The following is a 13,437-nucleotide window of genomic DNA, read 5'->3' on the forward strand; positions in this document are numbered from 1 at the left end:
GACCTATGCAAGTTTTCTGCCCTTACCTGCCTTTCCTTCTGGACAAATGCATGAAAAAGAAGCCACTCGATCAATGCAAGTAGATCCATTGGCACAGGAGGCAGTGAAGCAATCATCAATGTTCTTACTGCAGTCATCCCCACTCCAACCGTTGACACAGACACAGGCATAGCCTCCATTGTGGTTGGTGCAGGTACCTCCATTCTGACAAGCGTTGGGCTGGAGCTGACATTCATCAACGTCTTCAGTGCAAAACTGGCCTGATGCACAGAAAGAAACAAGTTTAATACAAGTTCAGACACTCAGACACAAGAAGATTCTTGCACAGACAACAAAACCAAGGGAAACACTGTAGTCCAACTTGATTGCTGCTTCTTATTTCTAGGACATTCAAGCCTGAAAACTTCCAGCAACACTGTCGTCAAATTACGCAAAGATAACTAGCACCCCTAAATGACCCCAAAGTAGGAGCTGAACTGCAAATAACTTTCAAAAGGCACAGTGTGAGAGCCAGCAGGCAGCCTGCAGTATATGAAGATACATCTGCAAGGATGGGAGAAGCAGAAAGAATGAAGGTCTGCCTGCAGACGAGCTGGAGGGACTAAGGAGAGAGAAGATGGCCTCACAAGAAAATCTTGGGCAAAGCACCGCCAACAGGCCAGTTAGCAAAGTAACTCTTGTCAGGAGAACTTAACTGTTTCCTACATAATTATGCAATGAATATTAGTTGATGAGGAAGAATAGAATTCTTGAGACTCTTCTACCTAAAATACTCATTTTCCTTCCCCAGGTATTTCCACAGACAACCACAAATAGTTGGGGTTTTCTTGGTTATTGGTTCTTTTTTTGTTTGGTTTGTTGGGGTTTTTTTAAGAGACAAAATAAATACTCTAATAAAACACTTTAATGACTGAAGATATTGGAGGGAAGGAAACAAATGTACAGTTTCATGGAGTTTTAAGGAAAAGGACCACTAGACCACTAAGTATGAAATCAGTTTCAAGTCACATCTATAGGAAGCTCTGCAATTCACATTTACTAAAGTATTTATTTATCCACATCCATCTTGCTTTGACATGAAGATCTGAGAACCTACCACTTGCATCAATATTTTGTTTCAAGACTTATTCATCTTCCCGATTAAAGTTGCACGGTTTACTTTTAAGCTGAAATTGTTTAGCTTAAGTTTCAAGTAATTCATTCTTATTTTGAGTGTCTTGAACAGATAAAACCTAATGGCTAAGCACCAGCTAATTTCTTCCCAGGCTGGCATATGGGTGCACACATGCAACCACGGAGTACTGGTCACAGTCTACAATCTTCTTTTTGATAAACTATTTCTCCCCTTTCTGTTACGTTAAGATCGCTCTAGCCCTTAAAGCTTGCTTTTTTTTTATTTTAAACTTCCTTATAACTTGCTTTTACTACCCTTCCTAAAATGTTGATACAATGTACGTAACACCAAAAGACCGCCCTTTATCGGAGAATAAGATTAGATTTGTTTGATGTGACCTCTTCCCCCCCCTACAGCTGACACCACCTCCCTCACTAGCTTGCGGCAGCTTTCCATTATTTTGGGTCAAGACTCTTAAGTAACTGCGTTGCTACTAGCAAGATCCTCCCATTTGTCATCTCCAGCTACTGTATCAGCTGCACGCTTACATTTGCTTGGAATTCCCCCTGTATTCCAAGAATAAGAAATTCAAGAGCAGGCCACAGATCTTCCCTGCCATGTGCCTAGGCTCCAGTTTATTCAAGTTTGCCAATTTAAAAATACTTATTAGATGTTGCTTAACAGTCACTTGTTTATTAATGGCCCAGAAATTACGATGCAGGTGCACACACACCCTCCTCCAATACACAGAACTGAAACACTTATTGTTGGCAGGAACGTAAAAACGTTCAGTCCTAACCATCTCCATCTACTATAACAAACCACGATTCCTTTTGTTTTCAAAGTACTTAAATAAATCTTAGCCTTTGGTCCTGTGAGCTCTGGATTTTTTTCCCTTAGTGGCAAAGAAATAAAATCATTAAAAAAAAAAAAAAGTTGCACAACTGACTTTGTTCTGTGCACGTGTTCCTTCCTCCAGCACGACTACTTCAAAACAAGAATTTTATCACTTGAAAAAACGTAATAAAATTTTAACAGTAATAATAATTACAACAGAGTTTTCAGAATTAATTCTCACTTCCCAGTTTACTTAATAAAACAGTTGCGGGGAATCTAACACTTCATATTGTTATCTGCAAAACATAGCTCTCTACATTATGAAAAAACAAAACCATGTATTTATCATAATGGAAGTTGTTTGTTCATTAGCTTTCAATATTAGCTTATCAGTAACCAAACTGAAAAGAGTCAGTTATCTCAGACTGGTTCCTAGTAGTCGCACGTATCTCCCAACTCAACACAATTGACTTCCTTTTAAAAAAAAATAATCAAGACGTTATTTGCTTATTATAAAAGTGATTTTCCTTCTTTTCTTGGAGGGGGCCCAACCCAGATCAAAGAACGTACACTCTGACGAACACTCATCCGTAGCGTAATCGTTTTGCAGAAGCATTCTTGCAGCATTTACATCCTCCTTTTGACTGTGGCCAATTTAAACTTGGTATCACTAAAGTGTGAACAGCTTTCAGCGCTGAAGTTGCCACACCACTCTGCATTGTTATGCCTCTCTCAAAATCACTTGCCTTGCGAGTGCCTGAACGGAACTCCTGAAATATAACGTTTTGTGGGGTGCTTTTGGTGGACTGGGGGGGGTGTGTGTGTGTGTGTTTGTGGGGTTTTTCTGTTGGGGGGTGGCGGTGGTTTGGTTTTGGGTTTTTTTTGGTTTTTTTTTTTTTTTTTAAGCAAAGATGGACAAACTACTCCTTTGTATAAACTCTCTGGGTTTGTTTTTAATTTCCCATTTCAAGTGTCACTAGTAATATCAACACTTGGGATTTTTTTTCAATATTTTTTTTTCCTAGCACTTATTCTCCGCTTCTAGAAAGGACAGTACCAAGTGACATCACTGGTCTCTTTGCAATAACCCTGTCCTAGGCTATTCCATATTTCCACAGCCCTAAACTAAAACAAACGTTTAAAAGGTATATCAATGTCTCCACAAGAGGAGGAAAAAGCAGAGCTTAAACTTCTTTGAGCAATTCAACTGTATTTCAAAACATACTATGTTTGAGCTCCTTAAATTTGATCTTCACTTAGCTTCTCAGATTTCTAATGCTCCTTTTGCAGCTACCAGATCACAATCATATTTGTGTTTAATTAAGATGGAGCTCTATTTGATTCATATTCATAATGCAGTTTGTTTTGAAAACAAAGGAAATTCAACTCAATATATGAGGGGTGTAAATGAGCCATTAACTATTGCATTTTACTACTGAGTATTTTAATGAAAAAACCTGTTCTTTATTGAAGTTATAATTGAAATCCAGACTCAACTTCTGGGCAAAAACATACGAATCAAAAGCAGCTTAAGACAAGCAGAGCATATCAAACTAACTACATTAATAAGTACTCAGTCACATCACCACCAGGCAATGTAAGTGTAATAGTTTTTGAAAGATCCTGGAACTATGTTTTAAAATACTAGAAATCCCAGACTAAAGTCCAAGGTGGTTGCATTTCTTAACTGGAGCTGGTGAATTGGCAAGAATGTAAACCAATTTCAAGTTCACTGAAAATGCTTGAGCCCTGATTGCTGAAGTGGGGCTTGAGTGGCTTGGAAATGCATTCTGCAGCCCAAAGTCTTCAAAAGAGAGAAATAAAGGGTCCTTTTTAGGTGGGGGTGGTTCGGTGGGGTTTGGGTTTTTTAGATACCCTATGGTTGCTTATATGGTGTTTTTTTGAATCTTTAGGTGTTAACAGCATTGGATTAATGGTCAATATTGTATTACTTCAACACAGGTTTTTGGAAGGGATTTTTTGTTTGGGTTTTTTTTTTTTGTTGCTGCTGTTGGGTTGGTTGGGGTTTTTTGTTGTTTGTTTTGTGGGGTTTTCTTCCCCCCCAGAAACCAGCACACACATTTGCAAAATGGCTTTCAAGACTGCCCTCCCTCAAAGCAGCATCATCACTTAATTCTTAGTGGGACTGGAGGATGGCCACAACCTCTGATTTGCCCTCAGCAGAGACTTCAGCTCCTTGTGCAAATGAGAGAAATAGATGAATATTTTGGGCAGGTGCTGCAAAGAAAAGATTTGATGCTTCTGTTGTTAGCAACCTAGGTCTTCAATGTAGCGTCTGTCCTGGGAGCTTCCTGAATGACTTTTTCACAGCAGAGACGACTGTCTCTTTCAGCGTCAGACATAAAACAGGATTTAATTCTAAAACTTCTCAATTAATATTCTGCACAAGACTTCTCTCTGCCAGGTTAGTTAGGTAGCAAAACCAAATGAGACAAAAGATCTCTGAAACAGTTTACTTAGGGATGCTGCTTTGACTTAACTGTAACTGAACCAAGTATATTTATTTGTAGCCGTGTACTTGGTAAGCTTGTTTTCTGCTTGTTAAGAGTTTTAGGAAGAATCAAGTCTTTCATTCACAGAACTGAAATTCAACTTCCAAGTGCAAACTCCATTATGAGTTGTACAGTGTAATACACATCTTCATAACTCTAGTGCTTCTGAATGCCACAACCACTTCAGCTAAATGTTAATTAATTTAAGCTGCAAGTTTCTGTAGGTATTTCTTTTCTTGTGCCCTTGCTAGTTTCAATTACATTTCTAAAAGAAACATAGTAAATATAGGGTGAACTAGTGAAGGCAAGTGCAAATACACTGACTGTACAATATTTTAATGGAAATGTAGAAACATACATATAAAAGACAACAACAAAGGAAACACAAATTACTCCAAGAGGCTAATAAAAGTCTAACCTGACCTTGGTATTTGCAGAGCCTGGCAAACCAGCAAAATGCCGACTCAGGTTCTAAGTGACCTTGTACAAAGTAAACAGCTAGTCCATGTGGTATTTCAAAATTGAAAACTAGAAGTAGAAAAAGGGAACAGCCTTCAACTCTTAGCACTTTTTGCCCACTATGAAACTAAGTTACTTCCTGCATATTTCCCCTCAGTAAAGCCATATGGAGTAAGACAGACGTATTTGCTGCTTTGATTGCTCCCATTTTCAGACCAGCAGGAACTGGACAGGAACTCCAAAAGCTTCTCTTCAGGCAGACACAGGATGCAGGGGTTCAAGGCCCCTCAAGAAGTTGTACCAGATTTCATTAATGAGAAACAGCCAGCCCCTTCTCCTACAGGTCTTTATGTTAAAAAGAAAATAAAGCCTAATTTATAAAGGTAAGGCGGATAGCACATGAGTACAATCCTACGCTGAAAAAGTAGAGCATTAGCTTGAGCAAATAAGAAACCAGAACAGTCACCCTGGGAAGCAGCAACAGATGCCTCTAAAAGCTGATCCTACCGAACCATAGAGGCTTTGCATAAACTCCAATTCCAACTGCACTGATCCTGCAGCTGAAGGCAGGACCCTCAGTCAGTTCAATCAGAGGTCTTGGTCTTTGGCAGAGCAGACTTTCCATAAAGAAGAAAGTTTTCTTGGCCTCTTAACAGCTCTCCAGCAGGAAAGACTGCTGATGCACAGCTGGAGTACCAGAGGCTAAAGCTCCCCAGAGGAGATCTCACATGCAATTTAAGCACTAAAAACATTTAGGAGGACAAAGGATGCAAATACCTTCCTGTGCCTTGAAAAAAATAAGTTCCTTGAAAACCGAGCTGGGAGGAGGATAGCAGTATCCATTTCTCTCAAAATCACAACTATGACAGCACTGGACTCAGACTGAACTGGAAGTCAGAATATCTTAAAAGTTTAGTGATACTGGAAGGGAAAGATAATTCGGCGAGAATCAGAAACTGGTCCTCAAGGTCCTAAGAGACTTAATGGAAGAGGACCATCAGGTTTCAAGAAGCTCTTACACCCCCATCCTCTCAGTACCTCACCAGAAGTTTGTCACTTATCTCAGACTAGCACTCCAGTACACCGGGAAGAGCTCACCAGCTCTCTTGAAAGGGCCACCTGGGAAGCTATAGAGCAGATCTAGACAGAAACTCTCTGAAAGAGCAATTTAATTCACAAAGTATTCCAAAGATTATTGTACGGTTTTTGAATACAATCAGTGTAGCTAAAGAAAGCATGGCTCATTAGAACTGTTTACATTTTTTCTCCGAGTTTCCAAGGACTACTAAGTGAGAAGGTGAACAGCATTTTATCAAGACTCAAGAACGGGCTAAGAGATAATAAACAGCATTTGTATAAATGACCGAATGTAATTGTGGCAGAAGGGTAGCAGTGCCACACCGCAAGGGACCGTGCAGTTTCTTCCCCCCTCTAACCACCCGCGTGTATATTCGGGATGCCGGCTGGCAGACCACATCTGGCTGGGGAAGGACATTTCTCTGTCCGGTTCTTTCTTGTAACACAAGGAAAACGTCTGCATTGACAGCGTAACCCAACGCATGTTGGTCAGTCAGGTCAAAGCTCAGTTTCCTCAAGTTGCCGAGTAAGTCTCCTCAGCAAATGGAAAAGTAAAGGAAAAATTGCATGGAACCATCGGGCCTTCTAGTAAAACGGTGTTTATGAAAAATACTTTAGCTCCTGTAGTTTTGAATTGTGTATTTGTAAAAACATTCAATTAATCTTTAGCCCACAGAATTATCCATACTCCTCAAAAAAACTAAGTTACAATTAACGAATACATACAGGCACTGGAGCATTTAATTAATGGCCTGGAAGGAGATGAACAGCAGGCATATCTTTAACAAAATAATATTTATATTATTGAAGAGGAAGCCAGGGAATTTCAGACAGATTCAACCAAGCGAGGCTGCTGGGCAGTGCAACAGCAGACAAGGCTTGATGCACAAGCACCAAATAAAATACAAAGGCAAACAGACTTGATGCAGAAGGTTTCTGTTAGACACTCCTTGAGGAAAGACTTCACCTTCCCTGCAAGAGTTCAGTGGGGACCTCTGCTCAATCACAGCTTTAATCAACAAAATAAACACCGCTGACAAGACATTTGACTACAAGGAAGAATAACTAATGCAAACAGTTGTTGTGTAATAGCAATGGCAAAGCCTCAGTCTGGAATACGTTTTGCAGTATTGAAGCCACCACCTCTGAATAAAGACACTGAAAAGGAGTAGAGTTCAGAGTCCAACAGACCGATGGAGAGAAGAATTTTGTAAGAGACTTACAAAGCAATTGTTACCCACAAAGGGAGAAAGACACAACAGTTATTGCAGGGAAGATACAGTGCGTGACAAAGTATACAAAAGAAAATATGTGATCATTTACATAATTTGCTTTATTGACAAAAGGTATCTCAAAGCAAAGAACTTCAAACTTCTCTGAAAGGGGCGACACCTTTATACAGACAAGAACGTCCAGAGCACTGAACAGGTAATACTGAAAGGGATCTCAAGTGTGATGTCCAGATCACATCCAAATTCCAGACTCTCCAAAGCCATCTCCACAGCTCCCTGCAGCCAATCCGATGAATACGACTGCTGCTTTCAGCTCCAAGGTGGCTCCAGGCACATGCAGAATTCAAAGGACTACACTGTTTACATCTGCAAAAAGTGGCCCCAGTTGCATGTGTGTTTAGTAAAGGTGTTCCCTGCTTTTCCCTTGCAGTTTTCTAAAGAAGTGAGAGGCATCACAGCCCTCAAAAAAGTACTCCTTCCCCAGGATCTCACAGCATCTTTCTCCCATTTGAAATACAGAACTACAGAGCAGCAAAGCAGTAGCAGCCATTCCCAAACCTCAGGTGTCGGGTTTTTTGTTTTGTTTTTAATAGATCTACTGTATCTTGGGCAATGTCAAATTTCATCCAAGATACCATAAAATTTAAGAGCTTAATATAGAATTTGAATAATTGAAGATGAATCTACAATTGTAGTGGCAGAGTAAACATCTGTGTTTATTTTACGCTAATACGGTGGAGAAAAGAGTTTAATTTCATAACCACACTGGGAAGCATGTAGTGGAACTAATGGGCTTTTACAAGGGATTTTACAACCCCCAAATACAAAACTCTGGTCTTTAAGAGACTTATGCACGCCCTGATCCATTAAATACTGCCCTAAATCACTCCCCACAGACTACCGGGTAGAGAAGGCAGTCCTGACAGAGCTCTTCAGAGGCAGTAACACAAATGAACAGAACAAAATTCATTAAAAATTATTAGTGATGTGCTAATGACAGACTGGTTTAATATGGCAGTAGGTGAAATGACTGGGGACAGCAGCAGGATAGAGAAGTAACCAAAAGGAAATAGACATCACCAAGCTACTCTCCATTTTGCCCTTCTCTTTACCTCCTCCGGGAAATCCAGTGAATCAGGGAAATACCTAAGAAGTGAAAAGATCTGCAAGACAAAAATAACAGTTGGAGCCAAACCTTACAACAAAAGCTTCATATTCTCAAGCTATCTCAGCAACGCATCTTTAGTAATTATCCAAAGACAAATCACTTCATTCTAAGTACAAGGGAAGGGACAGAAACTGCCAGAAATAAGTCAGCTGCAGATAAAACAACTGTTACCTATTAGCCTGGTCTCACCGCACACATCCACCAACCCAGCCTCACCAGAGTGGTCTAGCCTAATTTGTTTTAGTGCCAAACACATGCAAGGTGTACTGAAAACTTAATCTCCTGTGGAGCTGTCTTTATTTGGCACATTCGATCGCAAAGAGTATTTCCCAGCCTGGAAAGTCACCAAAGGCACAAGGGAAGAGGCAGCAGCGTGGTCTAAATTAGATGCTGTCATTCTGTCATCGGATCAGTTCAGCTGTTAACACCCCAGGTGTTTTATTACAGCTACCTCCTAACCAAGGCTTGCTGTTGGGAAATGGAAAGCAGCACGAAACAAACGGGAGGTTGTGGTAGGTGTTCCAGAATCCGTACGGGACACAGTACTAACTAATGGTGTAACTTTCAGTGCCTGCGAAATCAATCTGCTCTGCACAATCAAGTACCACAAGAGAAACAAACAGCATCCAGGATAAAGTTTGTTTATGTCCAATGCTTCAAATCATTTGTACACTCAAACTTGGAGCTGCCAGGTCTGGAGCCTGCCACGTGCTCCCTGCTCCCTTTGTATCTGCCAGTTCAAACATGAAGGAAGAAAAAGAATCATAATCCCTCTTGGCCTCTTTCAGAGAGCTGTCTCTTGGAGATACTACTGTAGTGACAGCAAATCACCAGCCAACTTGCCAAGTCTGGCAGAGACAGATCTCAGCCAGTACCAAAGAGGCTACTATGCTTTTTAATAAAGTCTGGAAAAGCACCAGAAAGTCTACCATTGCTACACCACGGGGAAAGATGACTGCACTTCTCACGGGAGGCCGAGCCAGTCTCCCTGTGCTAATACAAAGGTAGAGACTGCTCTCTGCATGCTCCCTATGCGCATGCCAACCAGAATCCGAAAAGAGCGCAACCCTGACAGCGCTCTCTGGAAGGGAATAATCAATACTCTATAGAGAGCAGCAAGGATGTATATTCCGTCATTTAGGAGACCGGCATGTTCAACATTTATGATCCATGTTATCTAGCGTCAGAGTTATTTCCTCTACATTTCAAGCCTCTAAGTATTCCAGCACGGCAGTACTTTTTGAACACTAAGTTAGCATGACTTGTTACTGTATACTTTGTGATACAGAAGCTGAGGAAAGTGGTATTTGGCAAAGAAAGTTTTGAAAAAACAAAATACCAGAGCGTACGATCTTACATAAAAATGTTAAACATTAGCCCTTTGATATTTATCCTCCCTTCTTAGCAAAGAAAAGTCACATCTGCCCAGAGTTTAAGGCTGGGATTTTCAAAGAAAACCAAGGTAGGGAGCAAATATTACTCTAATTAAATAGGAATCGAACCCTTAACTCCCCCCGTTGAAAATTCCTGCCTAAAGCTCTGCAGAAAAAGTAACCCTTAACTAAAACCGTCAACTAGTGTTTAAGAGCATATGACCAAGCTAACAGCTCTTTTAATTAAAAAGCACAGCCCTGCTGCCTGAAGAGCTTTTCTGCTCAAGACAAACATTTGTTTCTTAAGCTACCTCCCAATGCTGGAGTTATTTGGTGGAGTCAGCTGTTAGCACACTGTGCTTCCCTCGAGACAAAGGTCTCCTAGATTTTAAGATATACAGTTCACTGGAGCCCCCTTTTCAGGGGAAAACAAAGCCTAAATAAATACAACTGCCATGGGAGTCTCGCCTTCCCATCCACAGGGGTAGAAATAATGAAAGGAGGCAAGCAGGCCAAGCTTGCAACTGAAGCACTATAATGTAGGTCTTCCAAAACCCACTTGAGCATGGACACAGTGTGTCCCCCAAACCCAGAGACTCATCCCACAACTCCTGATGCAGCACTTCAGGAGCAAACCATGCAAAGGACTTAACTCAATGGAGGATACAAATCTTAACCTGTGCTGTGCACCATTCCTCAAAGGTGATTTGGGCCAAACTCAGATTCATGATGATCCCCTGAAACACTGCAAACTTTCCACAGTGAAGCAGGAGTCCTCCTCAGCCAAGAAAAAAAAAAAAAACATTTACAGCATTTTATCTTGTTATTCACTTTAGTACCCAAATTCTCAAGTCATCTTTCTTGACACAAAGCCGGGTTGGTTAGATCAACAGAGTAAACAGGTGCATTTTAAACAAAGTCTTGTTTCTTCACATGAATTGTGATCTAGAACGACTGAGCTGCCTTTAAATCCTCAGGTAGTTTCACCGTGTCCTGTGGAAGGACACCCTAACCTTCCACACGACTTTACAGCCCTGGACTGCCATCACTTCCCCTGCATCCGCTCACCCACGAGACTGCTCTGTGAATTTTAATTCCTGATCCCAGGCAAGAGGGGGAAAAAAAAAAAAAAAAAAAGCAGCTGGACAGGATTTTTTCCTAGATTAGTGAGTTAAAGTGGCATACTCCAACAAATACCAGAGCCAGCTCAGGGGAAGGGTGGCTGGGAGCAGGCAGAGAAGGCAAAGACACCTTCGTCCTCAGGCTGCAGGGAGCCCATCAGGCTGGTTTAACTGCTGCAGAACAGCAGCATAAAGCACAGCCTTTGCAGGACACAGACATTAGCCAGGATTTTTGGCTAATCTTGACTCAAATCACACTTTAAAACACACCAAATTCTCTGGTCTGCCATGCACAGAGGAATAGAGTTCAGTCTTTTACAAAAGCATCCTTATCTATTTGCAAGAAAAGGTGAGCTTCATTACACATCTGCAACATTGTGCCTTGAAAGGACCCAACAAACACTGGTTCTGACAAAGGATTTAGCCTGGGACAAGATAAAGTCATCCTTAAACAAAGAAACAAAAAAATCAGTTAACATTCAGCAACAGGAAAGATCTGGGGCAGTTTCACCAAAACACATCCAAGATCGTCTTGCCAGTTACAAATTTATGAGGTTGACAGTCATTATAACCATATGAAATAGGAGAACTTTGAAGGTGACAAAAACATTAGTGACAGACGGAATTTCTCGTCATTGTTTCTGAAAGGCAAGATTTTATCTTTCCAGAAAAAGCAGCAAAATGTGAAAGAGAAGGCACACACTTCAACAAAAAAGGAGCAGTGAGCTCTGTTTGAGGAGTAGGAAATTAGACCAAAAGCAAACAGTATCTCAAAAGCTAGAGTCTAATAGCAAGCAGAAAAAAATATTTTTTAAAAAAATGCATAGTTATGTGGTCCAGCCTACCACCTGTCAGGGAATTAGAAGAGGCAGATGATTACCAAAAAGAATTGGGACAGATTCTGTTTCAGTAAAGGATGCTTCAATATTACTTTACACAAAACTATTCTTCATCAGATGCAGTACAGCTTCTTGATTTTTCTAGCAAGGAATGGGGCTGGTTTCTCTATGCCATGAAGCACAAACTATATTAACAAACATTGTAGATCATCCTCCACAACACAAAGATTAAATAAAGACTAAAACTGCAAACAGACCAATTTAAACTTCTCCAAGATTACCTGACAAGTAAGTATTTGAAAGAAGAGACTGCAGAAGAACTGTTATGAAGACAGCACATCTACACTGCTAAGTATTTTTAGAAAATTTAACATTCTTTCGTTTTTGGCTGACATTTACTTACAAACAGGTGTGTTTGGACTTTTTTTTTTTTTTTTTTTTTTTTTTAGTTGTTGATTTCCTGAAGTGTTCACTCTCACAGTTCCACACTGTTGGGCTATAAGTGTTTATCAGAACAGACTCCAAAAGAGTTGTTTGCTCAGCTCTGCCTTCTTCACTTACCTTAGAGATGATTTACAATGTTATAAACCATATTTGTGCAAAGGATGGACCTGCACTTACACAACATTTCCTTATTGCCGAGTAACTCATTTTTTATTGTAGTTTACTCCTGTCAGCATCAGCTGCAGTATAATCTTGAAAAAAACCATCTCTCTCTCCAAACTATTCTAGCAGTCCTCCACCTACCTTCCCTATTTTGTGCCCTGCCTCAGCATCACACTTCATGTCTCCAAGCTGGACATGTACTGTTATCCTGCACCTTCTCGGTCTCTAATTGAAGATGCAGGAAAGGGACTGAAGTCCATGCAGAGAAACAAGCTTCTTTTAAGAAAATGCTACTGATATGATAGAGCAAGGTCACTGCTGGGCTGAGCTGCAGGACCACATTAGAACAAGAGGCATTCAGGTGACTTGCAAGACATTTGTCCACTCGCACCACATGGCTGCGTTCACTGTGGAGCTGGACAGGATTTCGGGGCATCATGGGACATCACTTGCACACACATTTATTGGGCAAAAGGAGTATTACAGATACAATAAATAAATTCTTAAAGGCCAGCTGGCCAAGAGCTTTTCACTGCACAGGCTTTCAAGCAAAGCAACATAGAGAAGACCCCAAACACAGCCCTCCATGGCCATCATGAGCCTTCAGCCTCCAGAGACACTCAGATCAGCAGTTACACTGCAGAGGAATGGCTATCGCTAAGGCATCCTGTGGATGCGCAGAGCTTCTGCCCTACATGTGTCAAACATATGCCAATACGGACATGCATAGCTACTTCTGAAGTTACTCGTGTTTTAGTTTGAACACCAAAACTGGCGCTGTTCGTTTCAGACAAGACAGTTCAGTTCCCCAAAGGCTCTAGCCTTCATTGTTCAAACAGCCAAGCTGCTGTTTCCTAAACAGTGAGACCAGTTTTAGTTCCAAACTGACCTGATTCTTGAAGTCTAGAAAGTCAATGGCCTTGAGAAGCCATCATCTAAACCCACTGCTGCGCTGATAAACTTAACTTCACCATAAACAAAGGAAATTCTCAGAAAGCCCATTCCATTAAGTTGTTCTAGAAAGCCATGGGAACATAAGGCTTGGGGAGTTCCTCTCTCTTTCCAGAGTTTCACTGAAGGGAAGCATCCTTCATGCAC

The 13,437-nt window shown here is 40.8% G+C and overlaps 1 protein-coding gene and 1 long non-coding RNA gene across 2 annotated transcripts in view; both read right to left on the bottom strand.

Annotated features, from left to right (window-relative positions):
- Positions 1 to 13,437, bottom strand: part of NOTCH2 (notch receptor 2) — an 88,655-nt gene that overhangs the window by 45,143 nt on the left and 30,075 nt on the right. Inside the window, exon 6 of the mRNA XM_075508087.1 lies at positions 27 to 260. Coding sequence (XP_075364202.1) covers positions 27 to 260 — 234 coding nt within the window. The remainder of the gene's footprint in view (positions 1 to 26; positions 261 to 13,437) is intronic.
- LOC142412584 (uncharacterized) lies at positions 7,316 to 8,398 on the bottom strand. Its single transcript, XR_012776526.1, has 2 exons — positions 8,345 to 8,398; positions 7,316 to 7,598 (listed from the first exon to the last, which is right to left on the bottom strand). It is a non-coding gene; the product is annotated as an uncharacterized LOC142412584 (long non-coding RNA).

Source organism: Mycteria americana, chromosome 7, assembly GCF_035582795.1.
Source record: "Mycteria americana isolate JAX WOST 10 ecotype Jacksonville Zoo and Gardens chromosome 7, USCA_MyAme_1.0, whole genome shotgun sequence".
Classification (NCBI taxonomy): Eukaryota; Metazoa; Chordata; class Aves; order Ciconiiformes; family Ciconiidae; genus Mycteria; species Mycteria americana.